This window comes from Arachis stenosperma, chromosome 9 (assembly GCF_014773155.1).
Source record: "Arachis stenosperma cultivar V10309 chromosome 9, arast.V10309.gnm1.PFL2, whole genome shotgun sequence".
NCBI lineage: Eukaryota > Viridiplantae > Streptophyta > Magnoliopsida > Fabales > Fabaceae > Arachis > Arachis stenosperma.
Window position 1 is genome coordinate 162,516,601 of NC_080385.1, and position 15,657 is coordinate 162,532,257.

At 35.1% G+C, this 15,657-nt stretch overlaps 2 protein-coding genes and 1 long non-coding RNA gene across 10 annotated transcripts; all 3 read left to right on the forward strand.

The window, feature by feature from the left end:
• Positions 1-4,357: 4,357 nt before the first annotated feature.
• On the forward strand, positions 4,358-5,816 carry LOC130950590 (uncharacterized). Its single transcript, XR_009073642.1, has 3 exons — positions 4,358-4,675; positions 5,088-5,159; positions 5,467-5,816. It is a non-coding gene; the product is annotated as an uncharacterized LOC130950590 (long non-coding RNA).
• A 1,032-nt stretch (positions 5,817-6,848) lies between these two features.
• On the forward strand, positions 6,849-14,132 carry LOC130950588 (pentatricopeptide repeat-containing protein At2g16880-like). Of its 8 annotated transcripts, XM_057879140.1 has the most exons (6): positions 6,849-9,269; positions 9,607-9,666; positions 10,309-10,324; positions 10,452-10,995; positions 12,033-12,111; positions 13,250-14,132. In XM_057879140.1, the coding sequence occupies exon 1, from the start codon at positions 6,873-6,875 to the stop codon at positions 9,171-9,173; it is 2,301 nt and encodes a 766-aa protein (XP_057735123.1). In that variant the 5' UTR covers positions 6,849-6,872; the 3' UTR covers positions 9,174-9,269; positions 9,607-9,666; positions 10,309-10,324; positions 10,452-10,995; positions 12,033-12,111; positions 13,250-14,132. The 8 variants fall into 8 exon arrangements, with proteins under 8 accessions (XP_057735123.1, XP_057735118.1, XP_057735119.1 ...); XM_057879135.1 differs by having other exon boundaries at positions 9,604-10,324; XM_057879136.1 differs by having other exon boundaries at positions 9,607-10,324.
• Positions 10,479-10,871, forward strand: LOC130950381 (ATP-dependent 6-phosphofructokinase 2-like). The gene has a single exon (XM_057878879.1). It carries the CDS (start codon positions 10,479-10,481, stop codon positions 10,869-10,871), a length of 393 nt encoding a protein of 130 aa, XP_057734862.1.
• Positions 14,133-15,657: the final 1,525 nt, after the last annotated feature.

Here is a 15,657-nt window from a genome sequence, read left to right on the forward strand (position 1 = left end):
ATATTACTTCATACTATCGGGTCGTTGAGGAGTGTTGCTAGACGCCAACCTTGATTAGTAAATTTAGTATTACTAATTTACTACCCGTTTAGTATTGAACCTATGGGGTCACACACTAACGAGTGTTCTAATCTTTACTTTAGAATTATTTAATTATTATTTTGATTTGATCAAATAAATAATTATATTAATTCAAATGGAATATTATTATATTCTTTGCTAGCACCAAGAATATAATAATAATATGATAATTGAGAATATTAAATGAGATTTGAGAATAATTAGTTATTCTATTTCTAAATTTGGATGAGATCCTAACTGATTCTGTTTGAAATTGAGTTATGATATGATTCATAAATTTAAAGGATTCAGATTTAGAATTTCAAGATATGATTTAAATTTGAATTGAGATTCAAATTTAAAATCAGTAACAAATCTCATACTATATATATGTATGCCAAGAGTAGAGGAAATGGACGAGGAGAGAATAACAAGAGTTTTATTCTTTTACCTCTACGCACATAAGTGTATGTGAGCCTAATTCTTGGAGAAGAATTTTATGGTGTACAAAGAGTTGCAAAAGGTTTCTCAATTTAGATCAGATGTCCATTGGTCAATGAGTTGACAGCAAAGATTGGTCTCGGTGTGGATACGCATAGCGCCTTCGTACCATCGAAGAAGAAAGTGATTTTTACTAAAGCGTCTAAAGGTATTTAGATCTGATATATATATATATATTATTAGAATAAAGTTTAAGCACAAAATAGATCTTTAGGATTACGTTATTTTCTTCCGTTGCGTGTGTTATGAACACATAGTAATCCTTCAAACATGCCAAGCAATCTTTTTCAGAACAGAAAATGTAAAAATTCATATACAAAAGTGTTCCCTGTAACAATAGCTACACAATTTTTTGCTATCTATAATTAACAGCTACGCATTATCACATTGACAAACATAATCTATTTACACATTTTATGAATTTTTCTCATTTTATATTTTCAAAAAAAAATATCATTATAAAAAACTTAACCAAATTATTTGTCAAAAAAACACAGTTAACACTAATCACAGTAAAAGCTCAGCTATTGAAATCATCTATAAGGAAAAACTGGTACATAAATAAGTGGTAGACTTCACTAACTTGGATGTGCTTTCTTCTCTCTAACACAGTTAACATTAATCATAACCGGTCTTTAAAAAAAAAAAGAATCCTAACAGAAGAGGATCAATAACTAAAACTATCTACTTTTACAATGCATCCAATCCATTTGAGCATCAAATAGAGCACAAATCAATGGCCTGTAAACCCCAACTACAAGAAGACATAAAACATAATATTGAATCCAAACGTAAAATGCTTGTGTTACTAACCTTTTTGGGAGAAACGGTTGTACGCAAGTTCTTCTTCCTCGTCTAGCAAATGGGAACGCGTGCGACGAACTTTGCCGGCAACCTACACTAGCTGCGACATTGATCTTCTACAGTATGGTGCATGCGAGAGAATGAAGAAGAAAAATAAGAGTTTCCTTGTTTGAGTAGTTTGATCATTTGTAATGAAGTGTTGTTGAATTTTAACCCCAAAATAGCTAAAAGGATATCGTTTGAAGAGAGATTACGCGCCAATGAAGAAATGATGTTGTTTAATAAGGTTAGGTGTCAAGCCTGCGTGTCACTTAACGTTCCAAGTAAGCGTGCTGTTAATGGAGATTAAGAAAAGGGCTAACGTGAGTCACTTATTAAAAATTGGGGTTCAAATTGAGTCAATTAGAATTTCAAAGACCAAATTGAGTCTTTCCCTAAATTTTAGGGACCATTTTGAGTATTAACTCTATTTATGATATAAAAATTTTAAATATTTTGGAGATTATTGTAACTTTATTAAATAATAATAGAGTTTAATTTTGATACACGTACATTGTAAAATATTTACAAAATTAATATAAAAAATAATTATTTTTATTAAGGTAATGTTATTAGATTTATGTATAGTGCATCAAAATTAAGTTTATAATAATAAACACTAATCTTTTAGAATATTTTCAATCAATTTTTAATCGAACATTTTAGTTTTTTACAAATTTTAATTTTTTAAATTATTTTTAAATTTTTATTATACTTGGCAAATTAGTCCCGCATTATATTGTTTGATTATATATTGAAAATGAAAAGTAAATTCCTATAATAGTCTCTAAGATTCAGGCCATTATCTGATGTAGTCTTCGATATCCCAATTTCACAATTATAGCCTCCAAATACAGTTTCGGACATTATAGTGGTTCCTAAGCATCTTTTCGGTGATGACTCAACTACCGCAATGCTGACGTAACGTCATCTTGCCATATTGGAGGGTCCAACAACTAGCTTAGTTGGCACGATTCTAATTTATACTCAATTTGATTCCTCCTTTTATATTTAACCCTAACTTTCTAAATCTTCAGAAAAGTTAATTTTTATTTCTTCTTCGTCGGTTTCTTCTTCTTCTCCTTGTTCGTGAATCGTGATATACATTAATGGGTGGTAGGAGTACTAAAACTTTAAGAAAATTGCATATTAATACTTCCAAGAAATAAACAGTTAAACAAAATTTGCACAGTCAACTTTCCTATATTAATGCTTAAATTCACCGTCTACACCAACAGACTAAGGACTAGATTGTTGTCAAGTCTACTTGCCACACTCTGCCTTTTATGAACAAGCTTCGTTGCATTCTGTTTCAACATTTTGAGAATTCTGAACGGTGTCACAGTTGATGGAACTGGAATGAGCTTGATCTTCCATGCTAAGATCACTCCAAAGCTTGCTCCACCACCACCTTTAATGGCCTAGAAAAGATCTTCATCCATGGCATCTCTATCAAAAAACATGCCATTCACATCAATTATGTGAGCATCGATTATGTTATCAACAGAGAGTCCATATTTTCGAATCAAGAATCCATAATCACTGTCATTGAATTGTCCTCCAACTCCTACAGTAATGCATACATCTGCTGTAACAGTAAAAAATTTTGGTTTAGGTGCCAATGCTATAGTAAAGTTCACCAACAGTTGCACTAACTTTAACCCATGATACTCTGTTCTCTACGTCCACTTGGATCTTTCTAGAGTTTATGAAATCAATGATAACAAATGAAACTTGAGAGACGTAGGAGAGGCTCTTATAGTCATGGCCGCCACTCCAAATTCAAATCTGCAAGCTATGAAGTTGGGAATAGATTACGGTAGTTTGAATATGGGGAGGTTGCAGGGGTGTCATGATGACAAAGGATTTGGGAATGTTGTATTATAAAAATCTGAGATTCTAAATGGATAATTGAAGTATTGAAGAGTAAGGTGAATTGATTTTGGTACAAACAAGTTTGGATAGTGATATAGAGTTGTTATGGTATAAATATTGAAGGAGAAGAAGATGGAATTAAGTTTTTTGAAGATTTGAGATGTTAGGATTAAATATAAAAGGAGAGACCAAGTTGGGGTATAAATTAAAATCGTACCAGCTAAGTTAGCTGTTGGACTCTCCAGCATGTCACGTCTATGCTCGACAACTGAGATATTAACAAAAAGATGTCTAGGAACAACTATAGTGTAGGGGTGTTTAAAATTGATCTGGACCGAACAAAATCGGTCAACCGAACCGAAAAAATTAAAAACCGAACAAATCGATAATCGAACAAAACCAAAAAAATTATATTTTGCTGTTTTTTGCGGTTCGGTTCGGTTTTCGGTTCTGATGCTAAAAACCCAAACCGAACCAGCGAAGAAACCTCAAGCCTCAATCCCCACTACCCCAGCCGAACCCCTTCCTCCCAGCACCGTCATCCTCCACCGTCCACAGCATCATCGCCGACTCGCGGGCAGCAGCACAGTGGACAGCATCCTCACGGACGGCACCCACAGCAGCCGTTTGCGTCATTGCCGACAGCACCCAGCCACCCACAGCACCGTTTTCTCCCTCGCGGACAGCACCCAGCACCCACAGCACCGTCTCCTCCACGCCGAGTTTATGGAGCCTCCGAGCCAGGCATTCAATTTTATTGTTCTATATATTTGTTGCTTGATTGTTGATTGTTGTTCATTGCTGATTGTTGTTCATTATTTTATTGTTGATTTTTTGAAATTGCTAGTAATTGATGATTGTTGTTCATTGTTCATGGTTGATTGTTATTCTTTGTTCATTGTTGATTGATGATTGTTATTTATTACTGATTTTTTAATTATTTGTTCATTACTGATTGTTTAAAATTGTTAGTAATTAGGTTGATGAAGGTAGCTATTTTGTAAAGTAGGTCAATATTGTTCTTTTTCCCCTTATAATATTTGAAAGAAAACTACTTTCTGTTTCAGGTTGGGGAGATTATTAGCAGATTTGAGAAGAAGGGATTTTACTTGAAAAGGTAACTTCTTTTGTTTTTGTTACTACTTAACACACGTGCTAACAATTTAGCTTAGAAACTCCACAAATTTTTAGCCTTATGCCTAAAGGCACTATGCTGACTTATCTAAAAAGCCTTTCTTTAATGGATTGGTCTAATACACTATCTCTGGTTCTATTGTTGCCATGGTCTGGGAGGGTAAAGATGTTGTTGCAACTGGCCAAAAGTTGATTGGAGCAACAAACCCCTTGGCATCTGAGCATGGAACTATCCATGGTGACTTTGCCGTTGCATTAGAAGGTAACTATTTACTTAAACTCATCTCTATCTAACTGCATGGTTTCGTATGTGCTTTTCATAGATCTTAATGATAGGCCTGTTAAGTAAATTTCTGGTTGACAAGTAAAATGGTTAATGTTGTAATCTTGTTTTTGAAATAATTGGTCAAATTAATCATAAAATCAAGTGCACTTTAAATAAAGGTTGTAGTGGTCTATGTGTGTGGATCCTTTCTGATTGGAGTATTGGACTATGTCAGTTGTAGAATTTTAACATTGTTAGAATAAGGTAGTCCCTAGAATGGGTCCTAAGAGACGATGCTGAAGATTCGCCTGTGACATGATCAAGTGCTTCACTTCCTAGAACTTTAGGTTTGCTTGCATTTAGTTATCTACCAAAACTTCTGTGTGCTGATTATAGTTGCTTGTTATAGGGGTATTATAGGCGAGGTGCAGCTCATCTTGCTATGGGAAAATTCAAGGAGGCTCTAAAAGATCTTCAGCAGGTAATTATATGCAATTATAAATGTCTGTTTTCTTAAAAAGGTTGCAGCTCATGGCTCATTTAAATATAAAACTGTGGTATTGCTACAATGCTGAATACATATAGGTTGGTACTCATCGCTTTCATTTTTCATGTTTCTAAAATAATATTTCTTTTTGTTTGGTGTTGTTTGTGAGATCTTTAAAGTCATGCAATTCTCTTATTTATTTGATCTGCCCTTTCATAACAACTTTGATTACCTCACTTATGATATTATTTAGCATATACTGTCCGAATGTGTTTGATATGATTTTCTTATATTGAAATAGGTCAAGAAAATGTGCCCAAATGACACTGATGCATCAAAGAAATTGAAGGAGTGTGAAAAAGCTGTTATGAAACTTAAATTTGAAGAAGCAATTGCTGTGCCAGAGCATCAAGGACGTCCAATAGCCGACTCCATAGATTTCCATTCTATAGGTACTATGTTAAATATGGCATCTGTTTAAAGTTTTGTTAGCAATAATTCAAAAATAGAAAGTGTGTTGAGCAAATATGGATACTTGTGTACCACATCTTTGTGCAGACAAAGAGTGGGACTCCAGAAAAGAATTTATGTTCTTAGAGAATGATTAACTTGAAAAGAAAGTTAAGTTTCGTTAATGATGTGGATTGTGTATTTGTGTTGTTATAGTAATGCCATTCAATGAATTAGTTTGGTTTTGTTCTTTTTAATTTGTTCTTGCAACTTTGGTAATTTATAATAGTATTGTAGTATTTTTTTTTGAATTGATTGAAAAAATCGAACAAACCAAATCAAACAAAACCGATTTTAATTGGTTTAGTTTGGTTTGGATGGCTTCGACAAAAAAACCGAATCAAATCGAACCACAGTTTAATTAGACGATCGGATCGGATGACATTTTTCTCAAAAACCGAACCAATCTGCACCGTGAACACTCCTATTATAGTGTTTAAAGTTATATCTTTATATCTGAGAGACTATAATGGTAAAATTGGGATCTCAAATATCACATTGAGTGGATCATTATAAAAATTTACTCTAAAAATAAACTTTAAATTTTTAAAATTTTAGAATTTTTATGTATTTATTAAATAATAATAATAATAATAATAATAATAATAATAATAATAATAGTAATAAAGATGGATTTATTTATCATTTTATCAAAATTTGACCCAAAAATTGATATATATAATAAAACAAACTATTAAAAATTAATTTGATAATTAAAATTTGTTGAATATTAAGTTGTCTAACTAAAAAATATTTGAAAATTGAGTTGGAATATTACTACTAATTTTTTATTAAAATTTAACATAAAAATAAAGTAATTTTAATATATTGTTAGTATAAAATAATTTTATGCGTGTATCTAAGTATGTAACACCATATTAACAAAAATAATCATATTTTATATTAGTCGCATGAGTAGTTAAGAGACAAAAACAAATATGACGGGATAATTTTATATCAAAATTAAGCTAAAAAATTAATGTCTAATTAAATAGAAATTATAAATTGATTTAATAATTTTTTTGGGTGAACCATTGATTTAATAATTAAAACTTGATAAAATGTAGATTGTTAAATTGCACTGTTTTTATTTAAGAGATAAAGTAATAAAAAAAAATTAAATTGAATAAATAAAATAAGGGAAGCAGCTCTTTCCCCGTTTAGCTGATTACAACCCTAAACCCTAATGCGATAAAAATGACCACCACCACCGACGCAGCCGCCGCAGTCTCATCGGAAGCTCAGCTGCTGAAAACGGTGACCACCATCCTCACCAGCCACCGTGACCCCCACACCGCGCTCAAACCCTTAATCCAAAATCTCACCCTCCCCACGGTGCTTTCCGTCCTCTCCTCCACCCAACTCCACCGCACCCACTCCGCCACCCTCCTTTCCTTCTTCCACATCCTCCGCCACTCTCCCCACCCTTCTCTCTCCTCCTCCCCTGAGCCCCTCCTCGCCCTCCTACCCGGCCTCCTCTTCCACCGCCGCTACTCCTCCGCCCGCTCCCTCCTCCTCAACTTCATCTCCTCCGACCACCCCCGCCACTCCCTCCACCAGGTCCTCCTCCGCCGCCCCCGCCTCCCGCAGCCACTCCTCGACACCTCCCTCTCCGCCTACGCCCTCTCCGACCACCCCGACCTCGCCTTCCAGCTCTTCAACAAGATGAAGCGCCTCCGTATTAAACCCAACCTCCTCACCTGCCACTCCCTCCTCTCCTCCCTCGTCCGCCGCCACCCTCATTCCTCTCACTCCATTCACCTCTCCAAGCAAGTCTTTAACGATTTCCTTAAGCTCGGTATAACCCCAAACACCACCACCTTCAACATCTTGATCCATAGTTCTTGTCTTGATAATAATTTTAATGATGCTCTTAGCTTCATGAACCAAATGACTGATTTTGCTTGTTCTCCTGATAATATCACTTACAATACTATTCTTGATGCATTGTGTAGGAAGGGCCAATTGAGTAAGGTTAGGGAGGTTTTGCTAGAGATGAAAGGTAGCGGGGTTTCCCCAAATAGGAACACCTATAATATCTTGGTTCATGGCTATTGTAAGTTGAGGTGGTTGAAGGAGGCTGCCGAGGTTGTCGAGTTGATGAGAGCAAACGACATGGTACCGGATATTTGGACTTATAATACAATCATGAGGGGTTTGTGCGACGAGGGGAAGGTCAAGGAGGCGATTAGCCTAAGGGATGATATGGAGAGCCTGAGGGTGATGCCGGATGAGGTTACCTACAATACTCTGATTGACGGGTGTTTTCAGTGGCGGGGGAGTGTGGAGGCATTCAAGTTGGTTGAGGAAATGAAGGGAAAGGGAGTCAAGCCGAACGCGGTGACTCACAATATAATGGTGAAGTGGTACTGTAAGGAAGGTAAGATAGATGAAGCCGGCTGTGTCGTGGCAAAGATGGTGGAGAGTGGGTTTTCACCGGACTGTTTTACTTATAATACTATGATCAATGGTTATTGTAAAGCAGGAAATCTGGGAGAAGCTTTTAAGATGATGGATGAAATGGGGAGGAAAGGTTTAAAGATGGATACTTTTACTCTGAACACTATAGTGCACAGATTGTGCGTGGAGAAGCTGCTCAAAGAGGCATATGAGTTGACTGTGAAGGCTGCAAAGCGAGGTTATATTCTCGATGAGGTAACCTATGGAACTCTAATCATGGGATACTTTAAAAATGAACAAACAAACAAAGCTCTGAAGCTTTGGGATGAGATGAAGGAGAAGGGGATCATTCCTAGTGTTGTCACTTATAACACTATAATTAGGGGGTTGTGCCATTCTTTAAAAACTGATCAGGCTGTAGATAAATTGAATGAGCTTTTAGATAAAGGTTTGGCCCCCAATGAAGCTACGTGTAACATAATTATTCATGGTTACTGCTGGGAGGGAGCAGTGGAGAAAGCATTCTTGTTCTATAACAGAATGGTTGAGAACTCATTCAATCCGGGTGTTATTACATGTAACATTCTTCTTCGAGGGCTTTGCAAAAATGGTATGTTCGAGAAGGCCTTTAATTTATTTAACACATGGATCATTAAAGGTAAGCCCGTTGATGCAGTTACGTACAACACGTTGATTTCCGTCCTTTGCAAAGAAGGGAAACTTGATGAAGCATTTGACCTCATGACTGAGATGGAGAAGAAAAAATTGGGGCCGGACCGATATACTTATACTGCCATCATTGGTGCACTTACTCATGCTGGGAGAACTGAGGAAGCAAAGAAATTCATGTCAAAACTCCTAGAGACAAGTCCAAATATGATAAGTGAAGACACTTCACAAATGCTTGGTTCAGGCGACATGGATTACTCAGAACAGATAACTAATTTTTGTACTCAAGGGAAGTACAAAGAGGCAATGAAACTATTTCAAGAATCAGAGCAGAAAGGAGTTAGTTTGCATAAATCTGCATATTTCAAGTTAATGGATGGGCTATTGAAGAGGCGGAAAAGCATATCGAAGGCCTCCTTATCAGATTGACAGAATAAATTCAAATTGGCATTTAGATTCCTGATGTTCATTGTGTTGAACCCATTTTATTGGTGGTTTTGCTGTGATGACGATCCATTATTTCATGTAAGTATCCAATTTTCCAACATTATATTAGATTTTGTGGCGTTTGTAAACTGTGACTGTGTAATCAATATTTTTTTCCCTGGTAATTATTATGGATGGTATCCATAGTTAAAGGTTAGAGAAAGTTATTCATGTCCTCAAGAGATGTTTTATATGCTTTATTATCTGCACAAACAGAGTGTTGCTTTAATAGAAATTATAGATCTATTCTCACACTGCAATCCATTATGCAACAGACATGTTAGGGGGTCTGAACAGAGTTCACTTGTTTTTTATTGTTTTAAATGATAATAAGAGCAAACTACCATTTGGAATAAGGTGCGTTCTGTTTTAGCAGGATTTCTTGAAGGATCAGAAGGTCCTTGGTTCTTATCCAATCTGTTGCCTACCCAGCATGGTCTGTGTACTGAATTTCACCTTGTTTGTTCATAAATACAATCGTGAATCCGTCTGATTTTATTGTGTAGCCACAAAAATACTGTATTCTGCTTTTCATGTTCGACTGGATCATTTATTTGCAGGCTGTCTTCTATATGGTTGACTTAATTTTTCTATTTTTAACATGGCGTCTGTCACAGTTTTACTTTTTGTTTTCGTATTTTCCCCTTCATCATGAAACCGAAATTTATAAATTGTAAGATGTCATTGTGCTTGATTTACATGCCTTGAAATGATCCTAGGAAAGTTGATCAACAAAATTATGTGAAATAATAAGTGGCTTGTTCAAGGCTGGTTCATAAGAAATGGCTCTAACTATTAAACTGATATATTAGTCTAACACGATTAAATTGTCTATTAGAGGATTGTGATTGTTAAACTGATTTTAAACTAATCTAATATATCATGGATATTTCTGAACTGAATTCACTTGAAATCAATAAGATTGAATTTCCCTGACTTTCTATGTGTGAGATTGGAGATTTCCAATGTAATCATTTCTAGACTTGATTTGCTTATTGTTAACTCTTGTGTTTTGGCTTTAACCATTCTTCCGAAGATCGCAAGTTCGCAACAAAAAGTTTTCCCTTATCTTCTTAAGCTTTAGTAGGATTCAGGTAATTTAGAATTTAGATAGCAAGTCCTCTTAAATTAATTTTTTCTTCTCACATAAGGTGGCTATATAGCATACATAATAAGGCATCCAGTATTTCTGAAGAACTAATTCACTGGGCACATCAACAGGTGTACATTATAGGTGGCGATGGGACTATGCGAGGAGCTGTGAAGATATTTGATGAAATTAGACGTCGCAAACTGAATGTTGCAGTTGTTGGAATTCCTAAGACCGTGGATAATGATGTGGGAATAATTGACAGATCTTTTGGATTCCAAACAGCAGTTGAAATGGCTCAGCAAGCAATAAGTGCCGCTCATGTAGAGGCTGTGAGTGCGGTTAACGGGATAGGCCTGGTAAAGCTGATGGGTCGAAGTACAGGGCACATAGCTTTATATGCAACACTTAGCAGCCGTGATGTCGATTGCTGCCTAATTCCTGAGATAGACTTTTTCTTGGAAGGAAAAGGAGGACTTTTCGAATTTCTCGACAAGCGACTGAAGGCAAACGGGCATGCGGTGCTTGTGGTTGCTGAGGGTGCTGGCTAGGATATAATACCCAGAACCGATTCACAGAAGCAAGAAAAGGATGAATCTGGCAATCCAGTGTTCTTGGATGTTGGTGTGTGGCTGAAATCATACCTAAACAAGTGGTGGGCGAGGGAGCACCCGGGTGAGTTATTTACGGTGAAGTACATAGATCCTACATACATGATTCGTGCTGTTGCTGCAAATGCCACTGATAATTTGTACTGCACACTTCTAGCGCACTCTGCAATTCATGGTATTATGGCAGGGTATACTGGATTTGTAGCTGGTCTTATTAATGGAAACTATGCATATATTCCATTGGATGATATAGCGAGTGCAAAGAACCCAGTCAATACAAAAGATCATAAGTGGTTGTGGGTGAGATCTGTCACCAATCAGCCTGATTTTGAAAGGAGCTAGAAGTTCAAACATCTAACTTTTCACAGACCCGTCTTGGAACAAAAACTATTCTCATTCTTAGAATATCATCTTATTCGTCTTCTCTGTGATTGTCATGAGCTCTGAACAAAATACACTACTTGATTCCTACATCAATGTTGCGGTTGCACCAGTTCGACTGGATTTACCAGATGTCTAAATTAGGGCCAACTTCCTTCTTTGTGGACTTGTGGTGGCACTCTAATCGGCAGATTGTGTATGAATTTGTAACAGAACAGAAAAGAGAGATTTTTTCAAATCTATTAACACCCTGAACTGTTTATTGGAAGATAATTCAGAGTTTTGGAGAGAAATGTGATAGTGGGTTTAGATTTAGGAGGAAAAAGGGTGTCTTATTGGAGACTTTCTCACTGATTCTCAATACAATAAGAAGATTATATCCCTCCCCCTTTTCCTCCTCTCCAAATTAAAATGCGAAGCTTCTAAATGGATTGGATTACTGTCAATATAAAAATATAAGATAAATTTGCCTTCACAATTACATTTTGGATCTCTGGCTAATAGACTTCCTAAGTTTTAACCATGTCAGGAACTGTAGCATTGTTAGTGTCAGAAGTTTTGAAAATGATCTGTTTGGATTCATGCCATTAAGTGATCTTAAGATTGATTAAAGACAAAACGTTAAAGGAAAAAAAAAAACTCTTCATTACTTAATTAGTGAATAAGCATGTTAAAGTGTATTTTTTATTCGAGTATCCTAATTATTTCATTTATTTGTAGGATAACAGGTTTGGGTTGCCTACAATGAATCTGCATGGCTTTATGCAATACTGTGGACAACTCCATCAACATCTGTCGGGTTAGTTCTCATGATTTTTTTTTTTTTCCCGCTTATTGCTTGGTGATTAGAACCAGACATCATTTGTGTTTTTTTCCTTCTTCGGTAGGGGCTGGGGGGCTGGGGGGTAGGGGAAAAAAATCACACTTAATCACTTTCGTTTTTTTTTTCAAGTATACTCTTGAGTCTCTGATATTGGGATATCAAAATTTGGTCCTTCCTCCAAAAGTAATGTATTATGTATGGTTAAAGAGATGCATTGTCTCTCTCCATCTTTCATATGGCTTTTTCTTTTCAGTGTTTATGAAATCAAGGTCTCTCCTGCAAAAGTAAATGTGTTTTTAAAAGGTTGCATCCTTTTTTATCTTCAATCTTTCTTATAGTTTTCTCTCTTTTTTTGTTTCCACCTCACTTTTTATTACTGAACCCAAAAAAAAAAAAAAGAATTCTATCCAAGGGGTGAAAATAAGCTAGGTTGTCTTAAACAGGCCTCTTGATTTCAAATAGATGGCTTAGGCCTTGCCTATATGCTTAATATAGAGCCTTTTTTAAAGCCTAGAGTGATCATTTTTAAGATCAGGTATTGACCTAAAAGTCTATTAAAAGATCTAGGACCTTCAAACAAATTTACAATTTCAACATTTAACTTTCTAAATCAAATAAATAATGCATTATATATGAGTATAAGAATACTAATATAATATGCATTGTTTAGTTATACAAGTTGGCATGCAAAAGCCTAAAAAAGGCTTTGACACTTTGTAAAAAGTGGTCACCTTGGTGTCTAACATGTTTTATAAATGAATTAGGATCTAGTCCAAACTAGGACAAGGACCTATTTGAGTGCATGGACCAAATATAGGACAATCCCCGTCAGCATTCATATGGAAAAAGGGTTATGTCTTTTGTTTTTTATGATCTTTAGGACCATGTCTCAGTAAATAATAATTGTATTTCTGGGCCTCTTATAATAATTTGATCAGTAAGAACCTTTTATAGTTGAAGATCTTCATTTTCTTTTAGTTCTTTCTGGCAATTATGTATCTGAGTTGTGCACTAAAAGTTGAGACTGCTCCAACCTTGAGTTGCATAATAATGTATAACCAACAATTCTGGCAATTTACTCTGGGGAATGACAGTAATTTACTGTTTGAATCAGCGCTACCGCTTGGTCCTACATCGCTTGGCAGCTGTTCCGGATATCTCAGCCAGGGTCCTCTGTCTAGCTACCTTGTTTAACATGTGACAAGGAAGTGTATACAACTTGTATATTTTGAAGTTTGATTTTTTTTTGGGAGAATACTTTCTGTTGAGAAGTTAGTTGGATATGGTACAGCAGCAGATAATTTTATCGCCGCCACTGCCCACCGATCACTTTGCCATAAGGGTCAGCAGAAGCATCAAGGGTCATCTTTTCCAAAGTTGTACTACCACTTTACTGATCATAGTTTGCTTAGAACTTTAATAATTTTGAACAGCAGGCCAGAAAGCAAATTAAGGGCCCTTGTTTGTCTTTATGAGGTGACATAGCAATGGTGGTTATGAGCTAAAAGGCAAGTAAGGTCCATCTTGTTTTGTCCTTGAAAATATGACCATGGATTCTCGTATTTACTTCCATTGATATTCATAGGGTAAAGCACAAGAACACAGAATGAAGAGGTTATACATGATTATGTGAAAGATCAAAGAATTCCATCTTTGTAATTTATGCATCATGATCTGTACTTCATTCCTGTTACATATGCTCAATTAAGAGCATTAAGTTTTGGTTGAGCAATGAAAACCAATGCTTGGCAGGAAGAAGCAGAAACCATTGATAACTGAGGATCTACTAAGACAGATAAAAACTATAATTGTAACTGAAAGTGTTTACCATAGTAATTGATTTACTGCAGAGCATAAACTAAAACTAACCCTAAAATTAAGCTAATTAATGCTAAATCAGATCCTAATTAATTTTGTTCTCTAACATCATGTACTAATACCAATCTACTATATATATAAGTTGTACACATTATTCCAATAGCAGAAATATTTAACTATTTTAAAAGTTCAACAAATTTAAGTATCAGAATGCAAGTTATTTGTTATACCCAATAATGATAGAACTATTAATCATTGTTTCTGACCTCAGTTAATGATAAAAACTGGTTTGATTGGGTTTGGTTCCTAAGACATGGATGAGGAGACTATAGAAGACACCAGAATGTTTGTGATGAGAGAAAGCAAGAAAGAAAGAAAGATAATCCAAGAACTATTGGCAATCAATAATTATCATTCCCTTTTAACAAAAGTTGCTTGTTTTTAAAAAACAGTGAAAATGGTAAAAAATAATTAAGGCATCTGTGTCTATCATATGATCAACCATAAAGTGCTTATTCTGTATAGCAGTTACCTTTACTTCTATGCAAAATTCTACAACATTCCATGATTCATGCATATGATCTGAAAATTTGTTCTTATCTCAATGCACAGCTTGGAATAAGAGAACAGTGGTTAATCAGCAAAATGCTTTATATTTAAAAAAAAAAAAAAAAAGAGAGAAAAGGATAGACCATTAATTAACCATTTGTTGCTAGAGCTCTAATTATATTGATCATGATTTGATTTACGTACCCTACCAAATTATGCCATATTTGTCACACAACCATATAAATTGTTACGCTCTCATAATTCTTATATGAATATGACTTCTCACAATATCTTTAACTCGACAGATCAATAATTAATCTGTTACAGATTTAAATTTAATTAAGGGTTTGTTCTTAATCAATGAATTATTACATATACAAGGCTAACTTCAAACTCTTCGACACTAATTTAAGTAAACAGATGTGTCAACCACTCAACTAATTCAAATGGGTTTAATTAGAGGACACAGATTGCAAACAAAGAATTTACACTATTACTACATCACGAATAAACCCATACGAATATAAAATTTTGATTATTTTTAGCAAGAACATTGCATTTGGAATCTCAACTATCTTGGCCTTTACGTAGAAAAAGTGTTTCAATTTGATGTGACAATATTAGTTATGGGAGCATCAACCATGTCCCATAAAGGGTACTTTTTTTGGTCTTCCTTCATAATAGAGAAGTAGTTCAAGTTCATTGCTATCCAAAAGCTAGACTTTGGTTGATTATTTTCCAAATTCTTAATTGTTCATGTCAAAATGATTCTCATTTACACAAGAAAGGAAAGTGTTTGGATTCGTTTTTGGGCCATCAATTAATTTGATATAAGGTATGGTAACCTTTATTAGTATGATTAGAGAAAAAAAAATGGTCCTAATTAATCTCATTGTGTACTACCCCATCTTTTGGGGGGTCTCATTACTGTTATAAGATTCCAAATATGTATAATTTTTGGACCCAGTAATCTTATAGAGATCTTGCATCAATCTATTGATTCATTTCATGTTTCAATTTTCAAGCAACCACAAACCCAGAATATTGGGCTTTCTGGCTTGCAAATTTCTATAAAAACCCTTTAGCATCTTTTTTTATAATATTCAATGATTTAGGTTCATATCACTTCCTTTCTAAGAAAGAGGGGGAAAAAGG